Source organism: Thamnophis sirtalis, unplaced genomic scaffold (assembly GCF_051295495.1).
Source record: "Thamnophis sirtalis isolate CommonGarterSnake01/CBP01778 unplaced genomic scaffold, rThaSir2_p1.2 scaffold_2, whole genome shotgun sequence".
In the NCBI taxonomy this organism is placed as follows: Eukaryota; Metazoa; Chordata; class Lepidosauria; order Squamata; family Natricidae; genus Thamnophis; species Thamnophis sirtalis.
Genome location: NW_028261382.1, coordinates 47,586,757 through 47,612,464, shown reverse-complemented (window position 1 = coordinate 47,612,464; position 25,708 = coordinate 47,586,757). Strand labels below are relative to the sequence as shown.

Sequence of the window (25,708 nt, the reverse complement as noted above, 5' to 3'; positions counted from 1 at the left end):
AGACAATTAAACCTGCAGAATTGATTAGGGTGGGATACCTGGGGTTTCTCCCTTCTGCTTCTTAATAAATTTATTATTTTAGGGGAGGGCTTTTCATTGTTCTTTTGTGAGGCTCATGGAAAAAGCTTGCCTCTTGGATTTGTCTGGTGGGGGGCTGTGTAATGCTAGGAGGGGGTGTTGAATGGTTTGGGAGTGGGACCCAGGTGGGTTTGTGCAGCCGTTCACCGATGATGGGCGGCTAGCCTTGCGTAGCTTCGCAGGAGAGGGGATATGCTGGAGCCAGGGGTTGGACTAGAAGACCTCCAAGGTCTTTCCAAGGTGGCGCAGTGGTTAAATGCAGCACTGCAGGCTACTGCTAGATCAGCAGGTCAGCGGTTCAAATCTCACCGGCTCAGGGTTGACTCAGCCTTCCATCCTTCCGAGGTGGGTAAAATGAGGACCCAGATTGTTGGGGGCAATATGCTGACTCTCTGTAAACCGCTTAGAGAGGCCTGAAAGGCCTATGAAGTGGTATATAAGTCTACTGCTATTGCTATTGCTATTTCCAACTCTTGGTATTGATGTCATCCTTCAATCTGGGAGCTAACCAACAAAACACATTTCAGTGTTAAGAAAAGTCTTCCACTTAAGGCAGGCTAAATCAAAGGTGTAGGTACCGAACAGGTGGTACCCGACTCAGCAGGAGTAACTGCCAGAGGGATCCAGATGTCCCAGTGGATAACCTCTTAAATATGAGTGAGCCGTGTGCTACACCTGCCAAAAAGGCCAACACAATCCTAGGCTACATCAAAAGAGGGATAGTTTTAAGATCACAAGAAGTGCTAATATCACTACACCACACTGGGTCAGGTCACCCTTGGAAGGCTGTGTGGGTCTGAAGGGGGGAGGGTTGTTTTTGAGGGGTGGGTGGACTCATTGGGTCCTTGGAGTTAGCCAAAGGACTCAGAATTGCCCTGGAAACAATATAAAAGTGTTGGGGGGGGGCTGGAAAGAGCTCAGGGGGTGTCCTAGCGTAGGGACTGTTATCTTGGATCAAAAGGACAGGATTTCTGTTGTTCGTATCTGATAAAGAAATATTTCCACTTGAACTGATCTTCTTGCTGCTCTCAAGGCATAAAGTGCTTTCCGGGTTGCGACTGATGAAGCCGATCATATTTTCTAATTAATTACAAGGCCACGTACTTATTTTTAAATGCAGTTAATTACTGTGGTCTGTGATGAGCGGCTTCCCTAAGCATAAGCATAAGCTACGTTTAGCCACGTGCACAATGAGGATGTGGGACACCCACCATCACCAGATTGTCACCCCCTCCCCAAAGCCATGGAGAGGAAGCCCTCCCCCCTCATGGCTAGACCAAGTTTGCTGCCCAGGTGCTCGCCCGTCTCCATGCGCTTTGGGTTCCCCTCCAGCCCAGTTCTCCCTAGTTGAGGTTAGGCTGAAGGGGAGGGAGAGGAAGTCTGCTGAGTTAATACTGGCAGACTTCTACAAAATGCCAGCTCTCCTGCTAGTTGTGCATTTCCTAAGCAGCAGCCAAGGCTACCTTTATCCAGGTGGATAATGAGGATTTGGGTGCCCCAGAATTGTCGCCCCTCCCCAAAGACATTTAAGGAAGAGACTGGATGGCCCATCGGTCAGAAAGGGTGTAGGGTCTCCTGCTCTGGAGCCTCAAATCCCTTGGCCACCAAGGAAAAGAGCCACAAAAGTTGCGTTCTCTGACGCTCCCATGAGGAACCCAAGGATACATGTGTTTTCTGCGTATTAGCACCTTCCTTTCTCTCCAGCTGGTTTCTCTTTCCTTTCTTCATATCCTCCCTCCCTCCCTCCCATTCAAACCTCCCTTCCACCCTCTTTATTTCTCCTTCCTTCCTCACTCTGTCCCTCCATTTCAACCTATCTCCCCTTCCTTCCTTCCTTCCTTCCTTCCTTCCTTCCTTCCTTCCTTCCTTCCTTCCTTCCTTCCTTCCTTCCTCCTTTCATCCTCCCTCCTATTCCCTTCCTTCCCTCCCTCATTCAATACACCTGAAGGCTGCCTGCTAATTATGCCTATTATCCCTTTCTCTCCAACCGGTTTCTTCTTCCTTCCTTCCTTCCTTCCTTCCTTCCTTCCTTCCTTCCTTCCTTCCTTCCTTCCTTCCTTCCTTCCTCCCTCCCTCCCTCCCTCCCTCCCTCCCTCCCTCCCTGCCCCCTCCCTTCTGCTTAGAATGCAATATTGCAGGCTAATTCTTCTAACTGCTAGCATTTAGACTCTGGGCCGCTGGAGGTTGACTCAAACATTCGTCCTTCCAAGGTTGATAAAATGAGGACCCACATCTAAGCATCGAACAACATCCCTAAATGGCAAGACATATTCATAGGCATAGGCCTATAGGAAAAAAAACAGTATTAATTCTGTTAAAACTTGTTAATTGTTGTTACCAAAAAGAAAATTGTCAAAGGCATCCAAGAACCACAGTTAAGGTTTCCAGAAGTTTAGAAAGTTTAGAAATTTCTTCCTATTCAGGATCCGGCAGCTGTTGCAGTTCCCACCAAAGATGCTTCAGGGGTCTCTGATGGTCTCTCTTCCTCCCAGGTGGGACACTCATGGGTTATAAAAGACCACATGGACTGGGAAAGGCCCAGGGAAGACCCCTATTTCCCACCCCACTCTGGACATAGCAAAGTCTTTCTTGGAAAAGCTATTGTGTCTTTGTACTGTGGGTGTCAACGCCTGAAAGTTGGGTGGGATTTGTACAAGAAAGGGACACAAGCCCACATCACAACAATAACTTTATTGTGATTAATTGAATGAATGAATGAATAATTGAATGAGCCAAATATTGATTCTTCTCAAAGATGAACATGATAGAAAAGAGGAGAAGTGGGAGAAAAGGCCTCCCTGGACGTCAAGGAACAATTTCAGAAACTCAGAAGAGGTGAATTTGGGCTGAAGCAAACCGTCTCATTCTTGATTTGTGCCAGAAGAATCAAAGCTTGGTGTTAGATTCCACACCAGAGGTTGCTCAAATGCTGGGCATCCCCAGAATCCTTATCCTGAGCAGAAGTAGTTATATGGACGTAGGCGTAGAGATGTGGTACAGGCGGACATTGGCAAGTTGAAATTGTTCGGCGAAGAACCAACCATAATTTTAAAGTAGCAGACTGGGTTCTGGAAGGAAAATAATGGAAGAGAAAAACAGAGTTGGAAGGGATCTTGAAGGTCATCTAGTCCAATCCCTTTGCGATGACCTGGGGCGTGGCACAAAAGCAACATAGCCAGAGTACCAGTCCAACTTCTCTTTATTGTTCCAACTGGGCCCCAAAATCATTCCCACAGTCAATACCAAGCCTTGCCTGGACGGACTCTGTCCGTCCCCAGTTTTCCACAAGGCCAACAGAGCCATCCTCCCCCACAGGTCACCCTCCCCACAAATTCCAATTCCGATGGGGGCATGAGACCCTCGTTTAAGGAAGAGACCCTGTACCATTCCAGACAAATGGCTGCACAGTCTCTTCTTGAAAACCACCAGTGATGGGGCACCCATAACTTCTGGTGGCAAGTTGTTCCACTGGTTAATTGTTCTCATTTAGAAAAGTCCTCCTTAATTCTAGGTGGCTGCTCTCCTTGATTAGTTTCCAGCCGTTGCTTCTTGTCTTGCCTTCAGGTTCTTTGGAAATTAAGTTGAGCCCCTCCACTTTATGGCAGCCCCTCAAATACTGGAATACTGCTATCTGCTAGACCTTAATTCATAGAAGTAGACATACCCAATTCCTGCAACTGTTCTTTATATGCTTTAGTCTCCAGCCACCTAATCTTCCATTGTTGCCTCTTCTCTGCCCTCGTTCCAGAGTCTCAACATCCTTTTTTAAATATTGTGGTGACCAACACTGGATACAATATTCCAAGGGTGGTCTTATCAAGGCCTTATAAAGCAGTGCTACTATCTCAGGTGTTCCCATCTGTTGCTTCTTGTCCTGCCTTCAGCTGCTTTGGAGAATAGGTTGACACCCCCCGCTTTTTTTCTTTGGGGCGGCCCCTCAAATAGCAAACACCGCTATCGTGTCACGCCAAATGTTTTGAATTGAAATCGTCCATAGAAATTATTGAAATCTCCTTTGCAGAGGTGGCTGATGAGCTCAGTCAAGGCAGGTTCTATCAATTAAACCCTAAATAGATAATCGAAATTTGGCATCCAATCTTACGTTCATTTGCCCTAGAAGACCTCCACATTTCTGGATCTCATGATAACTCTTTTCCAATGTCTTTTCACAGTCTGTTCTAACCATCTCCGCCGCAAGACAGTATTTGCTCCGATTAGTCACCTGGATTAAAAATTTGATTAATTAGAATACATAATCGGCTTCATTGATTGCAACCCGGAACGTACTTTATGCCTTGAGAGCAGCAAGAACATCATTTCATGCGGAAATATTTCTGTATCAGATACAAACAGTGGAAATCATGTCCTTTTGGTCCACGATAACTGTCCCTCCCCTATAACACTCCCTTAGCTCCCTCCAGCACCCCATAACCCTTCTATTAAGAGCCCTGGTGGCAGAGTGGGTAGACTGCAGCATTGCCGGCTTACTCTGCCAACTTCCAGGAGTTCAATCTTGACTGGCTCAAGGGTGACTCAGCCTTCCGTCCTTCCGAGGTTGTTGGGGGCAAGAGGCTGACTCTATAAACTGCATAGAGACACTGTGAAGCGGGATATAATCTTAAGTGTTCTTCCTTCCTTCCTTCCTCCCTTCCTTCCTTCCTCCCTCCCTCCCTCCCTTTCTTTCTTTCTCCCTCCCTCCCTCCCTTCCTCTAATTCTGCCCACTGCTAGCAGCTAGACTCTGAGCTGCTCGAGGTTGATTCAAACATCCGTCCTTCCGAGGTTGATAAAATAGGGACCCAGATCTAAGCATCAAACAAGATGCTCACTTTGTAAACAGCTTAGAGCCTGTAAAGCACAGTGAAGCAGTATATAACTCTAAATGCTCTTCGTATTGGTTCCAGAACAATTCCGAGGCCTTTGGCTACTTCAAGGACCCAAGGAAGCTGTTCACCTACCTACCCCCAAAACCTCCCCACCTCCAGACACTTACCTGTGACTGAAGCTTTAAAACATACTGTATCTTGTAATAGTTGCTGTCGTCAATTCTGTCCTTGTTGTATTGCTCCACGGCGAAGATGAGGACGTTAGCCACCTCCGGATCAGTGGCAGGCACGTCGGAAAGAACCTCGGTGTTCCCCAGTAGCTGCTCCGGACACAGCACCAGGAGGGCACCGAAGAGACCTAGGAGGGACGGGGCATGCAGCTGGGAGTGCATCATGGGGCTTGCGAGAGAGAGGGTCGCTGGCAGGTCCAGAAGGTATTTGTCTTAGATCTGCAGAAGCTGCAAGTGGCAGAGGAACTCACCTCTGTGGAGGCCATGCCCATTCTCCAGAAGCCACGCCCTCTGTGGGTAGACCACGTCCACTGCCCAGATGCACACCGTCTCCCCTCGCTTTGGGTTCCCCTCTGGCCCAATTCTTACCCCTATTTGAGTTTAGGCTGAAGTCGGAGGGGCGAGGGAGGGGGAGTCTGCTGAGTCTGGCAAACTTCTACAAAACGCCAGCTCTCCTGCTAGTTGTGCATTTCCTAAGCAGCAACAAAGGCTATTTTGCTTCTCTTCTTGATTAGTTTCCATCCATTATGTCTTGTACTAACTTCTGGTTCCCTGGAGAATTGATTGACCCCCTCCTCTTTGTGACAGTCCCTCAAATATATCCAATTCCTACAACTGTTCTTTGTCTGTATGTTTTAGCCTCCAGTCCCCTAATATCCTTCTTGGCTCTTCCCTGCACTCTTCCCAGCATCTCAACATCTTTTTAATATATTGTGGCGACCAAAACTGGATGCAATATTCCATGTATGGTCTTATCAAGGCATTATAAAGTGGTACTACTATTTTATGTGTTTCCATCCGTGGCTTCTTGTCCTGCCTTCAAGTGCTTTGGAGAATAGGTTGTCTCCTGTTTTCTTTGGGGCAGCCCTTCAAATAGGAAACACCACTATCATGTCACCCCTAATGTTTTGAATTGAAATCGTCCATGTAAGTTATTGAACTCCCCTTTGCTGCTGCCCTCAGCCAAGGCAGCTTTCTTCAATTAATTAAATTTATTAATTAAAATGCAAATAGATTTGGCATCCAATCTCCCCGGAATCCCTGGAAGTTCCTCGCATTTCTGGATCTTCTTATATGTCAGCCTACCGGCATTCTTTTGACACGTAGTTTTCACCAACTCCACCATAAGATGGTATTCCATTACCTTCCCGTCTTCCACCTGGATTTAAAGACAAATACGTGGCCTTTTAATTAATTAGAAAACATGATCAGCTTCATTGGTTGCAACCAGGAAAGGACTTTATGCCTGGAGAGCAGCAAGAACATCAGTTCCAGCGGAAATATTTCTGTACCCGATACGAACAGCAGAAATCCTGTCCTTTTGGGCCACAATAATAGTCCCTCCACTAGGACACCCCCTAAGCTCTCTCCAGCAGCACCCCCAAACCCTTCTATTAAGAGCCCTGGTGGCACAGTGTTTAGAATGCAGCATTGCAGGGTAACTCTGCCAACTGCCAGGAGTTCAATCCTGACTGGCTCAAGAATGACTCAGCCTTCTGTGCTTCCAAGATGGATAAAATGAGGACCCAGATCTTTAGGGACAAGATGCTGGCTTTGTAAACAGCTCGAAGGATACAACGAGGCTGCCCATCTAAATCCCCCCCCCAAATCTTCCCACCTCCAGACACACACCTGTGCCTGCATCTGTACAACACGCAGCAACTTGAAATAGTTGGCGCTCTCCTTTCGTCGGTCGTTGTGTTTCGCCACAGCAAAGGCGACGGCAAGCGGCACAATCGGATCAGTGAGGGGCACGTCGTAAAACCCCTCGGGGTCTCCCATTAGCATCTCCGGGAAGAGCACCAGGAGGGCGCCGAAGAGGGCAAGAAGGGACGGGACAGGAATCCCGGAGCGTACCATGGGGATGGCGAGAGAGAGGATGACTGGCAGGCGGGGAAGCAGACCAACGTCCACCTATTTGCTTTACATCCACAGGAGCCTCTGGCAGTGGCACTCACCTGCGAGGTGGCTACACCCATTCTCCAGAAACCCCTCTCTCATGGCTAGTCCATCTCCGCTGCCCAGGTGCTCGCCGTCTCCGCTCGCTTTGGGTTCCCCTTCGGTTCCATTCTCCCACCTAGTTGAGGTTAGGCTGAAGTCGGTGGGGGGATGGCAGGGGAGTCACTTGAGTTACTCCTCGCGGTCTGCTAGAAAACGTCAGCGCGCCTGCTAGTTGTGTATTTCCTAAGCAGAAGCCGAGGCTCCACGTGGAGAATGAGGATGCCGGGAAATTCTCCCACTCCAAACCAAGACTGTCCCCCCCCTGCCCCAAAGCCACGGAGATGACCCCCTCCCTTTATGGACGTTACTAAGCTTCTGTTCCTGTGAGTTTTCAAGAAGCTTTTAAGAACAGACTGGGGGGGGGGGGACAACTAGCACCTTGAAGCGCACCCGGAGATCAACAGGCAGCCAGTGCAGCTCGCGGAGGATAGATGTTACGTGGGTGAAACAAGGTGCACCCATGATCGCTCGCGCGGCCGCATTCTGGACCAGCTGAAGTCGCCGAATACTCTTCAAGGGCAGCCCCATATAGAGCACATTGCAGTACTCCAGCCTAGAGGTCACAAGGGCACGAGTGACTGTTGTGAGAGCCTCCCGGTTCAGGTAGGGACGCAACTGGTGCACCAGGCGAACCTGGGCCAATGCCCCCCTGGTCACAGCTGACAAATGATGTTCAAAAGTCAGCTGTGGGTCCAGGAGGACTCCCAAGTTGCGGACCCTATCTGAGGGGTGTAGTATTTGACCCCCCAGCCTGAGAGATGGAACACTTGGCCAATTAGTGGGAGGGAAGCACAGCAGCCACTCAGTCTTATCTGGATTGAGTACAAGCTTGTTAACCCCCATCCAGTCTCTAACAGCCTCAAGGCCCTGGCTCATCACGTCCATCGCTTCATTGAGTTGGCACGGGGCGGACAGATACAACTGGGTATCGTCCGCATACTGGTGGTATTTTATCCCGTGCCGTCGAATGATCTCGCCCAGCGGTTTCATGTAGATATTAAAAAGAAGGGGGGACAGGACCGAACCCTGCGGCACCCCATATGTGCCTCCCACCCCCACCTCCTGCAGTCGTCGCAGAAGGATACCATGGTCGATGGTATCGAAAGCCGCAGAGAGACCAAGGAGTACCAGGATGGAGGCATGGCCTCCATCCCTGGCTCTCCAGAGATCATCGGTCAATGCGACCAAAGCGGTTTCTGTGCTGTAGCCAGGCCTGAAGCCTGACTGGAATAGATCAAGATAACTGCCTTCCTCCAAGGACCGCTGGAGCTGAAAGACCACCACCTTCTCAACAACCTTCTCCAGAAGCCCTGCCTCCATGGCTGGACCGTCCCCGCTGCCCAGGTGCTCGCCGCCTCCTCCCGCTTTGAGTCCCCCTCTCGGTCCAGTACTTACCCCTAGTTGAGGTTAGGGGGACAGTAGATGAGGGGATGGCGGGGGAGTCAGTTGAGTTACTCCTCGCGGTCTGCTAGGACACATCAGCGCTCCTGCCAGTTGTGTAGTTCCTAAGCAGAAGCTGAGCCTCCACGTGGACAATGAGGATGCGGGGAAATTCTCCCCCTCCAAACCAGGATTGTCGCCCCTTCCCCAATATAATTCAATATCAGGGGTTTTCAATTCAATTCTATAGATAATAAAGTAAACTACTACTACTGTATAAGGCTATGTTTAACCAGGTGGATAATGAGGATTTGGGGAGCCCCAGGATTGTCACACACCCCTCAAAGCCCTGGAGAGTTTCACCCAAGGGGCATCTGGGCTTCTTTCTGCATGGGATACGGAGCTATTTTTTTTGGGGGGTGGGGAATGAAAAATCTAAAGAATATGATCCATGGACACATTTGAAGCAAGGGAGGGAGGGGTTTCAAGAAGGGAAATTTTGACTGCAAAGCAAAGCTGGTGAGAATCCCTTGATTAAGAGGATGAATAGAATACAGAATAACAGAGCTGGAAGGGACCTTGGAGATCATCTAGCCCAATCCCCTGCCCAAGCAGGAGACCCTGCACCATTTCTGACCGATGGCAGTCCAGTCTCTTCTTGAAAGCCTCCAGTGATGAAGCTCCCACCACTTCCGAAGGCAACTTCTGTTCCATGGGTTGATTGTCCTCACTGTCAGGAAATTCCTCCTTATTTCCAGGTTGAATCTCTCCTTGGTCAGTTTCCATCCATTGTTCCTTGTCTGGCCTTCAAAGGTGCTTTGGAAAATAGTTCGACTCCCTCCACTCTGGGGCAGCCTTCCAAATATTAGAAGACTGATATCATGTCTTCACTGTTCCTTCTCTTCGCTAGATTAGCCATGTCCAGTTCCTGCAACTGTCCATTGTATGTTTTCGCCTCCAGTCCCCTAATCATCCTGGTTGCTCTTCTCTGCATTCTTTCTAGAGTCTCAACACTTTTTTTATAGTGTGGTGATCAAAACTGGATGCAGGATTCCAGGTGTGGCCTTACTAAGGCTTAATAGAGTGGTATTAGTACCTCCCTTGATCTTGATTGTATCCCTCTGTTAATGCAGTTTAGGATTGCATTGGCTTTTAGTCTTTTAGTCCCCCCCCCCAGCTCAACCAGGGGGTGATACCATTTCAGACAAATGGCTGTCCAGTCTCTTCTTAAAAACTTCCAGTGATGAAACCCATACCACTTCTGGTGGCAAGCTGTTCCACTGGTTAATTGTCCTCAGTGTCAGGAAGTTTCTCCTTAATTCCAGGTTGCTTCTCTCCTTGATGAGTTTCCATCCCTTGCTTCTCGTCCTGCCTTCAGGTGCTTTGGAGAATAGCTTGACTCCCTCTTCTTTGACGTTCTAGTATCGCTTTATACCACACTGGGTCAGATCACACTTGAAAACTTGTGTGGGTCTGGAGATGGGAGGGTTTTTTTGAGGGATGGGTGGGCTCATTGGGTCCTTGGGGTTAGCCAAAGGACTCAGAATTGCTCTGGAAACAATAAAAAGATTTGGGGGTGCTGGAGGGAGTTTAGGGTGTGTCCTAACGGAAGGACTGTTATTATGCACCAGAAGGACATGATTTCTGTTGTTCGTATGACTATAACCATGTTGCTTGCATCTTTAACATTTATATAAGTATACTACTAATATAAGTGGTATGGTTGTCTTGCTTATTAGTAACCAATGACTTTCACTTTAACTTGTCTTTTGATTCTTGATGAATGTATTCTATTCTATTTTATTTTTCTTTATGTACACTGAGAGCATATGCACCAAAGACAAATTCCTTGTGTGTCCAATCACATTTGGCTAACAAAGAATTCTATCCGATTCTTATTTTTAAATCCAGGTGATTACTGGAGTCAAATACTATCTTACTGTGGAGGGGGTAGAAACAGAATATAAAAAGGAAAGCAGCAAGACAAAGATATATCAGAAGATCCAGGAATGTGAGCAACTTCCAGGGAATCATGAGGTGAGATTAGATGCCCATTTCTGATTATATATTTGCGGTTTAATTGATCAAACCTGCCATGTCTGAGCTCAACACTCACCTCTGCTGAAGGAGATTTTAATTATTTTCATGGACAATTTCAATTCAAAACATTAGGGGGAGACATGACAGCTCCCATATTCCAGGGGCTGACTTTGGCTACATGAAGGACCCAGCTGGCTGGGGAATTTTGGGAGTTGATGTCCACACATCTGGCTTTACACTGGCAAATCTGTGAAATTGCCCAGAAGGTCTCACTTGTGTCACTCTCTTGAGAACATGTGTCAGGAATGTTCCAACTGAATTCTTATAAGAGCAAATATTGAACTTGGTGGTGTGAAGGATATTGACAATGTCAGTGTTCTCTGCCAAATTAGAATAGAATACAATAGAATAGGATTCAGAATAGAATAGAATAGAAATAGGAATAGGAAGGAATACAATAGAATAGGATTCAGAATAGAATAAAATAGAATAGAAAAGAAATAGGAATAGGAATAGGAATAGGAAGGAATAGAATAGAATAGAATAGAAACAGGAACAGGCTCTGTAAACCATTTGGAGAGGACTATAAAGCACTGTGAAGTGGTATATAAGTCTAAGTGTTATTGCTTCCTTCCTTCCATTCGTCCTTTTTTCCTTCTTTCTTTCCTTCCTCCTTCCTTTCTCCCCTCCCCTCTCCCCTTCCTGCCTCCCTCCCCTTTCTTTCCCTCCCTTTCCTCTTCTTCCCCACCTCCACCACTCCCACTCTCCCCCTCCTCTCTCCCTCATTCAATACGCCTGAAAGTTTCCCGATAATTATCCCTAACTGGCAAGACATATTCATAGGCATAACAGGCCAATGAAGGAGAGTGTAGGAAAGAAACAGTATTGATTCTGTTAAATTTGTTAACTGTAGTTACCAAAAAGAAAACTACCAAACACATCAAACAATCACAGCTTAAGTTTCCAGAAGTTTGGAAAAGATCCAAATTTCTTCCTATTCAGCATCTGGCAGCTGTTGCAGTTCCCACCAAGGATGCTTCAGGGGTCTCTGATGGTCTCTCTTCCTCCCAGGTGGGACACTCATGGGTTAAAAAAGACCCCATGGACTGGGAAAGGCCCAGGGAAGACCCCTATTTCCCACCCCACTCTGGACATAGCAAAGTCTTTCTTGGACAAGCTATTGTGTCTTTGTACTGTGGGTGTCAACGCCTGAAAGTTGGGCGGGATTTGTACAAGAAAGGAACACAAGCCCACATCACAACAATAACTTTATTGTGATTAATTGAATGAGGCAAATATTGATTTTTTTCAAAGATGAATATTATAGAAAAGAGGAGAAGTGGAAGAAAAGGCCTCGCTGGACGTCAAGGAACAATTTCAGAAACTCAGAAGAGGTGAATTTGGGCTGAAACAAACCGTCTCATTCTTGATTTGAGCCAGAAGAATCAAAGCTTGGTGTGAACTCAGATTCCACACCAGAGGTTGCTCAAATGCTGGGCACCCTCAGAATCCTTAGCCTGAGCAGGAGAGGTTATTCGGAGGTGGGCGTGAGGTTTTGGTACAGGCGGTCATTGCCAAGGTCATTTCGTTCGACGAAGAACCGAACGGTCTCCTGCTCTGGAGCCTCAAATCCCTTGGCCACCCAGGAAAAGAGCCACAAAAGTTGCGTTCTCTGACGCTCCCAAGAGGAACCCAAGGATACATGATGGGGGCACAATGGGCAGGTGAGCTTATGTGTTTTCTGCATATTAACACCTTCCTTTCTCTCCAGCTGGTTTCTCCTTCCTTTCTTCATATCCTCCCTCCCTCCCATTCAAACCTCCCTTCCACCCTCTTTATTTCTCCTTCCTTCCTCACTCTGTCCCTCCATTTCAACCTATCTCCCCTTCCTTCCTTCCTTCCTTCCTTCCTTCCTTCCTTCCTCCTTCCCTCCCTCCCTCCCTCCCTGCCCCCTCCCTTCTGCTTAGAATGCAATATTGCAGGCTAATTCTTCCAACTGCTAGCATTTAGACTCTGGGCCGCTGGAGGTTGACTCAAACATTCGTCCTTCCAAGGTTGATAAAATGAGGACCCACATCTAAGCATCGAACAACATCCCTAAATGGCAAGACATATTCATAGGCATAGGCCTATAGGAAAAAAAACAGTATTAATTCTGTTAAAACTTGTTAATTGTTGTTACCAAAAAGAAAATTGTCAAAGGCATCCAAGAACCACAGTTAAGGTTTCCAGAAGTTTAGAAAGTTTAGAAATTTCTTCCTATTCAGGATCCGGCAGCTGTTGCAGTTCCCACCAAAGATGCTTCAGGGGTCTCTGATGGTCTCTCTTCCTCCCAGGTGGGACACTCATGGGTTATAAAAGACCACATGGACTGGGAAAGGCCCAGGGAAGACCCCTATTTCCCACCCCACTCTGGACATAGCAAAGTCTTTCTTGGACAAGCTATTGTGTCTTTGTACTGTGGGTGTCAACGCCTGAAAGTTGGGTGGGATTTGTACAAGAAAGGGACACAAGCCCACATCACAACAATAACTTTATTGTGATTAATTGAATGAATGAATGAATAATTGAATGAGCCAAATATTGATTCTTCTCAAAGATGAACATGATAGAAAAGAGGAGAAGTGGGAGAAAAGGCCTCCCTGGACGTCAAGGAACAATTTCAGAAACTCAGAAGAGGTGAATTTGGGCTGAAGCAAACCGTCTCATTCTTGATTTGTGCCAGAAGAATCAAAGCTTGGTGTTAGATTCCACACCAGAGGTTGCTCAAATGCTGGGCATCCCCAGAATCCTTATCCTGAGCAGAAGTAGTTATATGGACGTAGGCGTAGAGATGTGGTACAGGCGGACATTGGCAAGTTGAAATTGTTCGGCGAAGAACCAACCATAATTTTAAAGTAGCAGACTGGGTTCTGGAAGGAAAATAATGGAAGAGAAAAACAGAGTTGGAAGGGATCTTGAAGGTCATCTAGTCCAATCCCTTTGCGATGACCTGGGGCGTGGCACAAAAGCAACATAGCCAGAGTACCAGTCCAACTTCTCTTTATTGTTCCAACTGGGCCCCAAAATCATTCCCACAGTCAATACCAAGCCTTGCCTGGACGGACTCTGTCCGTCCCCAGTTTTCCACAAGGCCAACAGAGCCATCCTCCCCCACAGGTCACCCTCCCCACAAATTCCAATTCCGATGGGGGCATGAGACCCTCGTTTAAGGAAGAGACCCTGTACCATTCCAGACAAATGGCTGCACAGTCTCTTCTTGAAAACCACCAGTGATGGGGCACCCATAACTTCTGGTGGCAAGTTGTTCCACTGGTTAATTGTTCTCATTTAGAAAACTCCTCCTTAATTCTAGGTGGCTGCTCTCCTTGATTAGTTTCCAGCCGTTGCTTCTTGTCTTGCCTTCAGGTTCTTTGAAATTAAGTTGAGCCCCTCCACTTTATGGCAGCCCCTCAAATACTGGAATACTGCTATCTGCTAGACCTTAATTCATAGAAGTAGACATACCCAATTCCTGCAACTGTTCTTTATATGCTTTAGTCTCCAGCCACCTAATCTTCCATTGTTGCCTCTTCTCTGCCCTCGTTCCAGAGTCTCAACATCCTTTTTTAAATATTGTGGTGACCAACACTGGATACAATATTCCAAGGGTGGTCTTATCAAGGCCTTATAAAGCAGTGCTACTATCTCAGGTGTTCCCATCTGTTGCTTCTTGTCCTGCCTTCAGGTGCTTTGGAGAATAGGTTGACACCCCCCGCTTTTTTTCTTTGGGGCGGCCCCTCAAATAGCAAACACCGCTATCGTGTCACCCCGAATGTTTTGAATCGAAATCGTCCATAGAAATTATTGAAATCTCCTTTGCAGAGGTGACTGATGAGCTCAGTCAAGGCAGGTTCTATCAATTAAACCCTAAATAGATAATCGAAATTTGGCATCCAATCTTACGTTCATTTGCCCTGGAAGACCTCCACATTTCTGGATCTCATGATAACTCTTTTCCAATGTCTTTTCACAGTCTGTTCTAACCATCTCCGCCGCAAGACAGTATTTGCTCCGATTAGTCACCTGGATTAAAAATTTGATTAATTAGAATACATAATCGGCTTCATTGATTGCAACCCGGAACGTACTTTATGCCTTGAGAGCAGCAAGAACATCATTTCATGCGGAAATATTTCTGTATCAGATACAAACAGTGGAAATCATGTCCTTTTGGTCCACGATAACTGTCCCTCCCCTATAACACTCCCTTAGCTCCCTCCAGCACCCCATAACCCTTCTATTAAGAGCCCTGGTGGCAGAGTGGGTAGACTGCAGCATTGCCGGCTTACTCTGCCAACTTCCAGGAGTTCAATCTTGACTGGCTCAAGGGTGACTCAGCCTTCCGTCCTTCCGAGGTTGTTGGGGGCAAGAGGCTGACTCTATAAACTGCATACAGACACTGTGAAGCGGGATATAATCTTAAGTGTTCTTCCTTCCTTCCTTCCTCCCTTCCTTCCTTCCTCCCTCCCTCCCTCCCTTTCTTTCTCCCTCCCTCCCTCCCTCCCTTCCTCTAATTCTGCCCACTGCTAGCAGCTAGACTCTGAGCTGCTCGAGGTTGATTCAAACATCCGTCCTTCCGAGGTTGATAAAATAGGGACCCAGATCTAAGCATCAAACAATATGCTCACTTTGTAAACAGCTTAGAGCCTGTAAAGCACAGTGAAGCAGTATATAACTCTAAATGCTCTTCGTATTGGTTCCAGAACAATTCCGAGGCCTTTGGCTACTTCAAGGACCCAAGGAAGCTGTTCACCTACCTACCCCCAAAACCTCCCCACCTCCAGACACTTACCTGTGACTGAAGCTTTAAAACATACTGTATCTTGTAATAGTTGCTGTCGTCAATTCTGTCCTTGTTGTATTGCTCCACGGCGAAGATGAGGACGTTAGCCACCTCCGGATCAGTGCCAGGCACGTCGGAAAGAACCTCGGTGTTCCCCAGTAGCTGCTCCGGACACAGCACCAGGAGGGCACCAAAGAGACCTAGGAGGGACGGGGCATGCAGCTGGGAGTGCATCATGGGGCTGGCGAGAGAGAGGGTCGCTGGTAGGTCCAGAAGGTATTTGTCTTAGATCTGCAGAAGCTGCAAGTGGCAGAGGAACTCACCTGTGTGGAGGCCACGCCCATTCTCCAGAAGCCACGCCCTCTGTGGGTAGACCACGTCCACTGCCCAGATGCACACCGTCTCCACTCGCTTTGGGTTCCCCTCTGGCCCAATTCTTACCCCTATTTGAGTTTAGGCTGAAGTCGGAGGGGCGAGGGAGGGGGAGTCTGCTGAGTCTGGCAAACTTCTACAAAACGCCAGCTCTCCTGCTAGTTGTGCATTTCCTAAGCAGCAACAAAGGCTATTTTGCTTCTCTTCTTGATTAGTTTCCATCCATTATGTCTTGTACTAACTTCTGGTTCCCTGGAGAATTGATTGACCCCCTCCTCTTTGTGACAGTCCCTCAAATATATCCAATTCCTACAACTGTTCTTTGTCTGTATGTTTTAGCCTCCAGTCCCCTAATATCCTTCTTGGCTCTTCCCTGCACTCTTCCCAGCATCTCAACATCTTTTTAATATATTGTGGCGACCAAAACTGGATGCAATATTCCATGTATGGTCTTATCAAGGCATTATAAAGTGGTACTACTATTTTATGTGTTTCCATCCGTGGCTTCTTGTCCTGCCTTCAAGTGCTTTGGAGAATAGGTTGTCTCCTGTTTTCTTTGGGGCAGCCCTTCATATAGGAAACACCACTATCATGTCACCCCTAATGTTTTGAATTGAAATCGTCCATGTAAGTTATTGAACTCCCCTTTGCTGCTGCCCTCAGCCAAGGCAGCTTTCTTCAATTAATTAGATTTATTAATTAAAATGCAAATAGATTTGGCATCCAATCTCCCCGGAATCCCTGGAAGTTCCTCGCATTTCTGGATCTTCTTATATGTCAGCCTACCGGCATTCTTTTGACACGTAGTTTTCACCAACTCCACCATAAGATGGTATTCCATTACCTTCCCGTCTTCCACCTGGATTTAAAGATAAATACGTGGCCTTTTAATTAATTAGAAAACATGATCAGCTTCATTGGTTGCAACCAGGAAAGGACTTTATGCCTGGAGAGCAGCAAGAACATCAGTTCCAGCGGAAATATTTCTTTACCCGATACGAACAGCAGGAATCCTGTCCTTTTGGGCCACGATAATAGTCCCTCCACTAGGACACCCCCTAAGCTCTCTCCAGCAGCACCCCCAAACCCTTCTATTAAGAGCCCTGGTGGCACAGTGTTTAGAATGCAGCATTGCAGGCTAACTCTGCCAACTGCCAGGAGTTCAATCCTGACTGGCTCAAGAATGACTCAGCCTTCTGTGCTTCCAAGATGGATAAAATGAGGACCCAGATCTTTAGGGACAAGATACTGACTTTGTAAACAGCTCGAAGGATACAACAAGGCTGCCCATCTAAATCCCCCCCCCAAAATCTTCCCACCTCCAGACACACACCTGTGCCTGCATCTGTACAACACGCAGCAACTTGAAATAGTTGGCGCTCTCCTTTCGTCGGTCGTTGTGTTTCGCCACAGCAAAGGCGACAGCAAGCAGCACAATCGGATCAGTGAGGGGCACGTCGTAAAACCCCTCGGGGTCTCCCATTGGCATCTCCGGGAAGAGCACCAGGAGGGCGCCGAAGAGGGCGAGAAGGGACGGGACAGGAATCCCGGAGCGTACCATGGGGATGGCGAGAGAGAGGATGACTGGCAGGCGGGGAAGCAGACCAACGTCCACCTATTTGCTTTACATCCACAGGAGCCTCTGGCAGTGGCACTCACCTAAGAGGTGGCTACACCCATTCTCCAGAAGCCCCTCTCCCATGGCTAGACCATCTCCGCTGCCCAGGTGCTCGCCGTCTCCGCTCGCTTTGGGTTCCCCTTCGGTTCCATTCTCCCACCTAGTTGAGGTTAGGCTGAAGTCGGTGGGGGGATGGCGGGGGAGTCACTTGAGTTACTCCTCGCGGTCTGCTAGAAAACGTCAGCGCGCCTGCTAGTTGTGTATTTCCTAAGCAGAAGCCGAGGCTCCACGTGGAGAATGAGGATGCCGGGAAATTCTCCCACTCCAAACCAAGATTGTCTCCCCCCTGCCCCAAAGCCACGGAGATGATCCCCTCCCTTTATGGACGTTACTAAGCTTCTGTTCCTGTGAGTTTTCAAGAAGCTTTTAAGAACAGACTGGGGGGGGGGGACAACTAGCACCTTGAAGCGCACCCGGAGATCAACAGGCAGCCAGTGCAGCTCGCGGAGGATAGATGTTACGTGGGTGAAACAAGGTGCACCCAGGATCGCTCGCGCGGCCGCATTCTGGACCAGCTGAAGTCGCCGAATACTCTTCAAGGGCAGCCCCATGTAGAGCACATTGCAGTACTCCAGCCTAGAGGTCACAAGGGCACGAGTGACTGTTGTGAGAGCCTCCCGGTTCAGGTAGGGACGCAACTGGTGCACCAGGCGAACCTGGGCAAATGACCCCCTGGTCACAGCTGACAGATGGTGTTCAAAAGTCAGCTGTGGGTCCAGGAGGACTCCCAAGTTGCGGACCCTATCTGAGGGGCGTAGTATTTGACCCCCCAGCCTGAGAGATGGAACACTTGGCCAATTAGTGGGAGGGAAGCACAGCAGCCACTCGGTCTTATCTGGATTGAGTACAAGCTTGTTAACCCCCATCCAGTCTCTAACAGCCTCAAGGCCCTGGCTCATCACGTCCATCGCTTCATTGAGTTGGCACGGGGCGGACAGATACAACTGTGTATCGTCCGCATACTGGTGGTATTTTATCCCGTGCCGTCGAATGATCTCGCCCAGCGGTTTCATGTAGATATTAAAAAGAAGGGGGGACAGGACCGAACCCTGCGGCACCCCATATGTTAGGGGCCTAGGGGTTGATCTCTGCCCTCCAACTAACACCGATTGTGACCTGTCCGAGAGGTAAGAGGAGAACCACCGTAAGACAGTGCCTCCCACCCCCACCTCCTGCAGTCATCGCAGAAGGATACCATGGTCGATGGTATCGAAAGCCGCAGAGAGACCAAGGAGTACCAGGATGGAGGCATGGCCTCCATCCCTGGCTCTCCAGAGATCATCGGTCAATGCGACCAAAGCGGTTTCTGTGCTGTAGCCAGGCCTGAATCCTGACTGGAATGGATCAAGATAACTGGCTTCCTCCAAGGACCGCTGGAGCTGAAAGGCCACCACCTTCTCAACAACCTTCTCCAGAAGCCCTGCCTCCATGGCTGGACTGTCCCCGCTGCCCAGGTGCTCCCCGCCTCCTCCCGCTTTGAGTCCCCCTCTCGGTCCAGTACTTACCCCTAGTTGAGGTTAGGGGGAAAGTAGATGAGGGGATGGCGGGGGAGTCAGTTGAGTTACTCCTCGCGGTCTGCTAGGACACATCAGCGCTCCTGCCAGTTGTGTAGTTCCTAAGCAGAAGCCAAGCCTCCACGTGGACAATGAGGATGCGGGGAAATTCTCCCCCTCCAAACCAGGATTGTCGCCCCTTCCCCAATATAATTCAATATAAGGGTTTTCAATTCAATTCTATAGATAATAAAGTAAACTACTACTACTGTATAAGGCTATGTTTAACCAGGTGGATAATGAGGATTTGGGGAGCCCCAGGATTGTCACACACCCCTCAAAGCCCTGGAGAGTTTCACCCAAGGGGCATCTGGGCTTCTTTCTGCATGGGATACGGAGCTTTTTTGGGGGGGGGGGAATGAAAAATCTAAAGAATATGATCCATGGACATATTTGAAGCAAGGGAGGGAGGGGTTTCAAGAAGGGAAATTTTGACTGCAAAGCAAAGCTGGTGAGAATCCCTTGATTAAGAGGATGAATAGAATACAGAATAACAGAGCTGGAAGGGACCTTGGAGATCATCTAGTCCAATCCCCTGCCCAAGCAGGAGACCCTGCACCATTTCTGACCGATGGCAGTCCAGTCCCTTCTTGAAAGCCTCCAGTGATGAAGCTCCCACCACTTCCGAAGGCAACTTCTGTTCCATGGGTTGATTCTTCCCACTGTCAGGAAATTCCTCCTTATTTCCAGGTTGAATCTCTCCTTCGTCAGTTTCCATCCATTGTTCCTTGTCTGGCCTTCAAAGGTGCTTTGGAAAATAGCTTGACCCTCTAACTCCTCTCTAGGGCAGCCCCTCAAATATTGGAAGACTGCTCTCCTCTCTCCCCTGGTCCTTCTCTTCCCTAGACCAGCCATGCTGAGAATTTAACAGATTAACAGATTTCCCTTCCACTTTACAGGTCGTCTAGTCCAACCTCATGCTCAACCAGGAGACCCTACACCATTTCTGACCAATGGCAGTCCGGTCTCTTCTTGAAAGCCTCCAGTGATGAAGCTCCCACCACTTCCGAAGGCAACTTTTGTTCCATGGGTTGATTCTTCCCACTGTCAGGAAATTCCTCCTTATTTCCAGGTTGAATCTCTCCTTGGTCAGTTTCCATCCATTGTTCCTTGTCTGGCCTTCAAAGGTGCTTTGGAAAATAGTTCGACTCCCTCCTCTCTGGGGCAGCCTTCCAAATATTAGAAGACTGATATCATGTCTTCACTGTTCCTTCTCTTCACTAGATTAGCCATGTCCAGTTCCTGCAACTGTCCATTGTATGTTTTCGCCTCCAGTCCCCTAATCATCCTGGTTGCTCTTCTCTGCACTCTTTCTAGAGTCTCAACACTTTTTTTATAGTGTGGTGACCAAAACTGGATGCAGGATTCCAGGTGTGGCCTTACTAAAGCTTAATAGAGTGGTATTGGTACCTCCCTTGATCTTGATTGTATCCCTCTGTTAATGCAGTTTAGGATTGCATTGGCTTTTAGTCTTTTAGTCCCGTCCCCCCAGCTCAACCAGGGGGTGATACCATTTCAGACAAATGGCTGTCCAGTCTCTTCTTAAAAACTTCCAGTGATGAAACCCATACCACTTCTGGTGGCAAGCTGTTCCACTGGTTAATTGTCCTCAGTGTCAGGAAGTTTCTCCTTAATTCCAGGTTGCTTCTCTCCTTGATGAGTTTCCATCCCTTGCTTCTCGTCCTGCCTTCAGGTGCTTTGGAGAATAGCTTGACTCCCTCTTCTTTGAAGTTCTAGTATCGCTTTATACCATACTGGGTCAGATCACACTTGAAAACTTGTGTGGGTCTGGAGATGGGAGGGTTTTTTTTGAGGGATGGGTGGGCTCATTGGGTCCTTGGGGTTAGCCAAAGGACTCAGAATTGCTCTGGAAACAATAAAAAGATTTGGGGGTGCTGGAGGGAGCTTAGGGTGTGTCTTAACGGAAGGACTGTTATTATGCACCAGAAGGACATGATTTCTGCTGTTCGTATCTGATAAAGAAATATTCCCGCTTGAACTGATGTTCTTGCTGCTCTCAAGGCATAAAGTGCTTTCCGGGTCGCAATCAATGAATCCAATCATGTTTTCTAATTAATTATAAGGCCACGTATTTATTTTTAAGTCCGGGTAATTATTGGGGTCAAATACCATTTTACATATGGAGTTGGTTGAAGCAGAATGTAAAAAGAAAACCAGTAAGACAAAGATATATAAGAAGATCCGAATCAGGAGGTGAGCGTAGATGCCAAGTTCCAATTATATACTTGCAGTTTAATTGATAAATTAAATCAATGGATTTCTTGCCTTGTCTGAACTCAGCAGCCACTATGCATAGGGGATTTTAATTATTTTCATGGACTACTATCAATTCAAAACATTAGAGGTGACACGATATCATTGTTTGCTATTTGAGGGGCTGCCCCAAAGAAGAAGGGGACCAACTGGAAGGGAATGGGGATGGGACAGGAGGCAATTTAGGGGGTCTTCCCAAGGAGGGATTTTTGGATTGTGGACAGAAAGGGCTGTCATCATGGCCCAAAAGGACATGCTGTTCATATCTGTTCAAGAGGAAATATTTCCTCTTGAAATGATGTTCTTGCTGCTCTTAAGGCATAAAGTTCAGATTTTAATTATTTTCATGGACAATTTCAATTCAAAACATTAGGGGGAGACACGACAGCGCCAATATTCCAGGGGCTGACTTTGGCTACATGAAGGACCCAGCTGGCTGGAGAATTTTGGGAGTTGATGTCCACACATCTGGCTTTACACTGGCAAATCTGTGAAATTGCCCAGATGGTCTCACTTGTGTCACTCTCTTGAGAACATGTGTCAGGAATGTTCCAACTGAATTCTTATAAGAGCAAATATTGAACTTGGTGGTGTGAAGGATATTGACAATGTCAGTGTTCTCTGCCAAATTAGAATAGAATACAATAGAATAGGATTCAGAATAGAATAGAAATAGGAATAGGAAGGAATAGAATAGAATAGGATTCAGAATAGAATAAAATAGAATAGAAAAGAAATAGGAATAGGAATAGGAATACGAATAGGAAGGAATAGAATAGAATAGAATAGAATAGAAACAGAAACAGGAACAGGCTCTGTAAACCATTTGGAGAGGACTATAAAGCACTGTGAAGTGGTATATAAGTCTAAGTGTTATTGCTTCCTTCCTTCCATTTGTCCTTTTTTCCTTCTTTCTTTCCTTCCTCCTTCCTTTCTCCCCTCCCCTCTCCCCTTCCTGCCTCCCCCCTTTCTTTCCCTCCCTTTCCTCTTCTTCCCCACCTCCACCACTCCCACTCTCCCCCTCCTCTCTCCCTCATTCAATACGCCTGAAAGTTTCCCGGTAATTATCCCTAACTGGCAAGACATATTCATAGGCATAACAGGCCAATGAAGGAGAGTGTAGGAAAGAAACAGTATTGATTCTGTTAAATTTGTTAACTGTAGTTACCAAAAAGAAAACTAGCAAACACATCAAACAATCACAGCTTAAGTTTCCAGAAGTTTGGAAAAGATCCAAATTTCTTCCTATTCAGCATCTGGCAGCTGTTGCAGTTCCCACCAAGGATGCTTCAGGGGGCCTGATGGCCTCTCTTCCTCCCAGGTGGGACAATCATGGGTTAAAAAAGACCACATGGACTGGCAAAGCCCAGGGAAGGCTCCCATTTCCCCCCCACTCTGGACAAAGCAAAGTCTTTCTTGGACCAGCCATTGTTTCTTTGTGCTGTGGGTGTCAAAGCCTGAAAGTTGGAGAAGACTTGGACAAGAAAGGGACACAAGCATCATGCGGATAGCTTTATTAAGATTAATTAACCGAATGAGCAAAATATTGATTCTTCTCAAAGATGAACATTATAGAAAAGAGGAGAAGTGGAAGAAAAGGCCTCCCTGAACGTCAAGGAACAATTTCAGACACTCAGAAGAGGTGAATTTGGGCTGAAGCAAACCGTCTCATTCTTGATTTGAGCCAGAAGAATCAAAGCTTGGTGTGAACTCAGCTTGCACACCAGAGGTTGCTCGACTGCTGGGCACCCTCAGAATCCTTATCCTGAGCAGAAGAGGTTATGCGGAGGTTCGCGTAAAGTTGTGGAACAGGCGGACATTGCCAAGTTCATATTGTTCGGCGAAGAACCGAGCGTAACTTTAAAGAAGCAGGCTGGGTTCTGGAAGGGAAATAATGGAAGAGAAAAAGAGAGTTGGGAGGGATCTTGAAGGTCATCTAGTCCAATCCCTTTGTGATGACCTGGGGCGTGGCACAAAAGCAACATAGCCAGAGTACCAGTCCAACTTCTCTTTATTGTTCCAACTGGGCCCTCAAATCATTCCCACAGTCAATACCAAGTTTTGCCTGGACGGACTCTGTCCGTCCCCAGTTTTCCACAAGGCCAACAGAGCCTTCCTCCCCCACACAGGTCACCCTCCCCACAAATTCCAATTCCGATGGGGGCATGACACCCTCGTTTAAGGAAGAGACCCTGTACCATTCAAGACAAATAGCTGCACAGTCTCTTCTTGAAAACCACCAGTGATGGAGCACCCATCACTTCTTGTGGCAAGTTGTTCCCCTGGTTAATTCTCATTTAGAAAAGTCCTCCTTAATTCTAGGTGGCTGCTCTCCTTGAGTAGTTTCCATCCATTGCTTCTTGTCTTGCCTTCAGGTTTTTTGGAAATTAAGTTGAGCCCCTCCTCTTTCTGGCACCCCATCAAATACTGGAATACTGCTATCTGCTAGACCTTAATTCATAGAAGTAGACATACCCAATTCCTGCAACTGTTCTTTATATGCTTTAGTCTCCAGCCACCTAATCTTCCATTGTTGCCTCTTCTCTGCCCTCTTTCCAGAGTCTCAACATCCTTTTTTAAATATCGTGGTGACCAACACTGGATACAATATTCCAAGGGTGGCCTTATCAAGGCATAATAAAGCAGTGCTACTATCTCAGGTGTTCCCATCTGTTGCTTCTTGTCCTGCCTTCAGGTGCTTTGGAGAATAGGTTGACACCCCCCGCTTTTTTTCTTTGGGGCGGCCCCTCAAATAGCAAACACCGCTATCGTGTCACCCCGAATGTTTTGAATCGAAATCGTCCATAGAAATTATTGAAATCTCCTTTGCAGAGGTGGCTGATGAGCTCAGTCAAGGCAGGTTCTATCAATTAAACCCTAAATAGATAATCGAAATTTGGCATCCAATCTTACGTTTGAGAGCCCTGGAAGACCTGTACATTCCTGGATCTCGCGATAACTCTTACTCGATGTCTTTTCACACTCTGTTCTAACCATGTGCACCATAAAACAGTATGTGTTCCGATTAGTCACCTGGATTAAAAATTTGATTAATTAGAATACATAATCGGCTTCATTGATTGCAACCCGGAATGTACTTTATGCCTTGAGAGCAGCAAGAACATCAGTTCATGCGGAAATATTTCTGTATCAGATACAAACAGTGGAAATCATGTCCTTTTGGTCCACGATAACTGTCCCTCCCCTATAACACTCCCTTAGCTCCCTCCAGCACCCCATAACCCTTCTATTAAGAGCCCTGGTGGCAGAGTGGGTAGACTGCAGCATTGCCGGCTTACTCTGCCAACTTCCAGGAATTCACTCCTGACTGGCTCAAGGGTGACTCAGCCTTCCGTCCTTCCGAGGTTGTTGGGGGCAAGAGGCTGACTCTATAAACTGCATAGAGACACTGTGAAGCGGGATATAATCTTAAGTGTTCTTCCTTCCTTCCTCCCTTCCTTCCTTCCTCCCTCCCTCCCTCCCTTTCTTTCTCCCTCCCTCCCACCCTTCCGCTTAGAATGCAATATTGCAGGCTAATTCTGCACACTGCTAGCAGCTAGACTCTGAGCTGCTCGAGGTTGATTCAAACATCCGTCCTTCCGAGCCTGATAAAATGAGGACCCAGATCTAAGCATCGAACAAGATGCTCACTTTGTAAACAGCTTAGAGGCTTGTAAAGAATGGTGAAGCAGTATATAACTCTAAACGCTCTTCGTATTGTTTCCAGAACAATTCCGAGGCCTTTGTCTACTTCAAGGACCCAAAGGAAGCTGTTCACCTACCTACCCCCAAAACCTCCCCACCTCCAGACACTTACCGGTGACTGAATCTTTACAACATACTGCAGCTGGTAATAGCTGCCATCATCAATTTTGTCCTTGTTGAATTGCACCACGGCGAAGGCAAGGACGTTACGCACCCCCGGAGCATTGATGGACACGTCGGAAAGAACCTGGGTGTTCCCCAGTAGCTGCTCCGGACACAGCATCAGGAGGGCACCGAAGAGACCTAGGAGGGACGGGGCATGCAGCTGGGAGTGCATCATGGGGCTGGCGAGAGAGAGGGTCGCTGGCAGGTCCAGAAGGTATTTGTCTTAGATCTGCAGAAGCTGCAAGTGGCAGAGGAACTCACCTGTGTGGAGGCCACGCCCATTCTCCAGAAGCCACGCCCTCTGTGGGTAGACCACCTCCACTGCCCAGATGCACACCGTCTCCACTCGCTTTGGGTTCCCCTCTGGCCCAATTCTTACCCCTATTTGAGTTTAGGCTGAAATCGGAGGGGCGAGGGAGGGGGAGTCTGCTGAGTTAATACTGGCAAACTTCTACAAAACGCCAGCTCTCCTGCTAGCTGTGCATTTCCTAAGCACTGATTTGCCTTACGTCCGCAGGAGCTGCAGGTGGCAGCGGCGCTCACTTGGGCGGAAGCCACGCCAATTCTCCAGAAGCCCTGCCTC

The 25,708-nt window shown here is 47.6% G+C and overlaps 2 protein-coding genes and 1 long non-coding RNA gene across 3 annotated transcripts; all 3 read right to left on the bottom strand.

Moving 5' to 3' along the window:
- Positions 1-2,973: 2,973 nt before the first annotated feature.
- LOC148048753 (uncharacterized) lies at positions 2,974-5,174 on the bottom strand. The gene is made up of 3 exons (XR_015695352.1): positions 5,070-5,174; positions 4,181-4,300; positions 2,974-3,146 (listed from the first exon to the last, which is right to left on the bottom strand). It is a non-coding gene; the product is annotated as an uncharacterized LOC148048753 (long non-coding RNA).
- A 940-nt stretch (positions 5,175-6,114) lies between these two features.
- LOC148048752 (cystatin-like) lies at positions 6,115-6,992 on the bottom strand. The gene is made up of 2 exons (XM_087703451.1): positions 6,765-6,992; positions 6,115-6,291 (listed from the first exon to the last, which is right to left on the bottom strand). The coding sequence occupies exons 1-2, from the start codon at positions 6,990-6,992 to the stop codon at positions 6,115-6,117; spliced, it is 405 nt and encodes a 134-aa protein (XP_087559577.1).
- A 16,023-nt stretch (positions 6,993-23,015) lies between these two features.
- On the bottom strand, positions 23,016-25,297 carry LOC148048751 (cystatin-like). The gene is made up of 3 exons (XM_087703450.1): positions 25,073-25,297; positions 24,169-24,288; positions 23,016-23,135 (listed from the first exon to the last, which is right to left on the bottom strand). The coding sequence occupies exons 1-3, from the start codon at positions 25,295-25,297 to the stop codon at positions 23,016-23,018; spliced, it is 465 nt and encodes a 154-aa protein (XP_087559576.1).
- Between the last annotated feature and the right edge of the window lie 411 nt (positions 25,298-25,708).

What these genes read in the sequence shown, in the direction of transcription:
- LOC148048752 (XM_087703451.1), bottom strand. Translation starts at nt 6,992, where the DNA reads ATGGTACGCTCCGGGATTCCTGTCCCGTCCCTTCTTGCCCTCTTCGGC. An exon ending in TTGTACAGATGCAGGCACAG is followed by an intron (nt 6,292 to 6,764) that starts GTGTGTGTCTGG and finishes CTTTAAATCCAG; the next exon opens with GTGGAAGACGGGAAGGTAAT.
- LOC148048751 (XM_087703450.1), bottom strand. Translation starts at nt 25,297, where the DNA reads ATGCACTCCCAGCTGCATGCCCCGTCCCTCCTAGGTCTCTTCGGTGCC. An exon ending in TTGTAAAGATTCAGTCACCG is followed by an intron (nt 24,289 to 25,072) that starts GTAAGTGTCTGG and finishes TTTTTAATCCAG; the next exon opens with GTGACTAATCGGAACACATA. An exon ending in GTCTTCCAGGGCTCTCAAAC is followed by an intron (nt 23,136 to 24,168) that starts GTAAGATTGGAT and finishes TTTCCCTTCCAG; the next exon opens with AACCCAGCCTGCTTCTTTAA.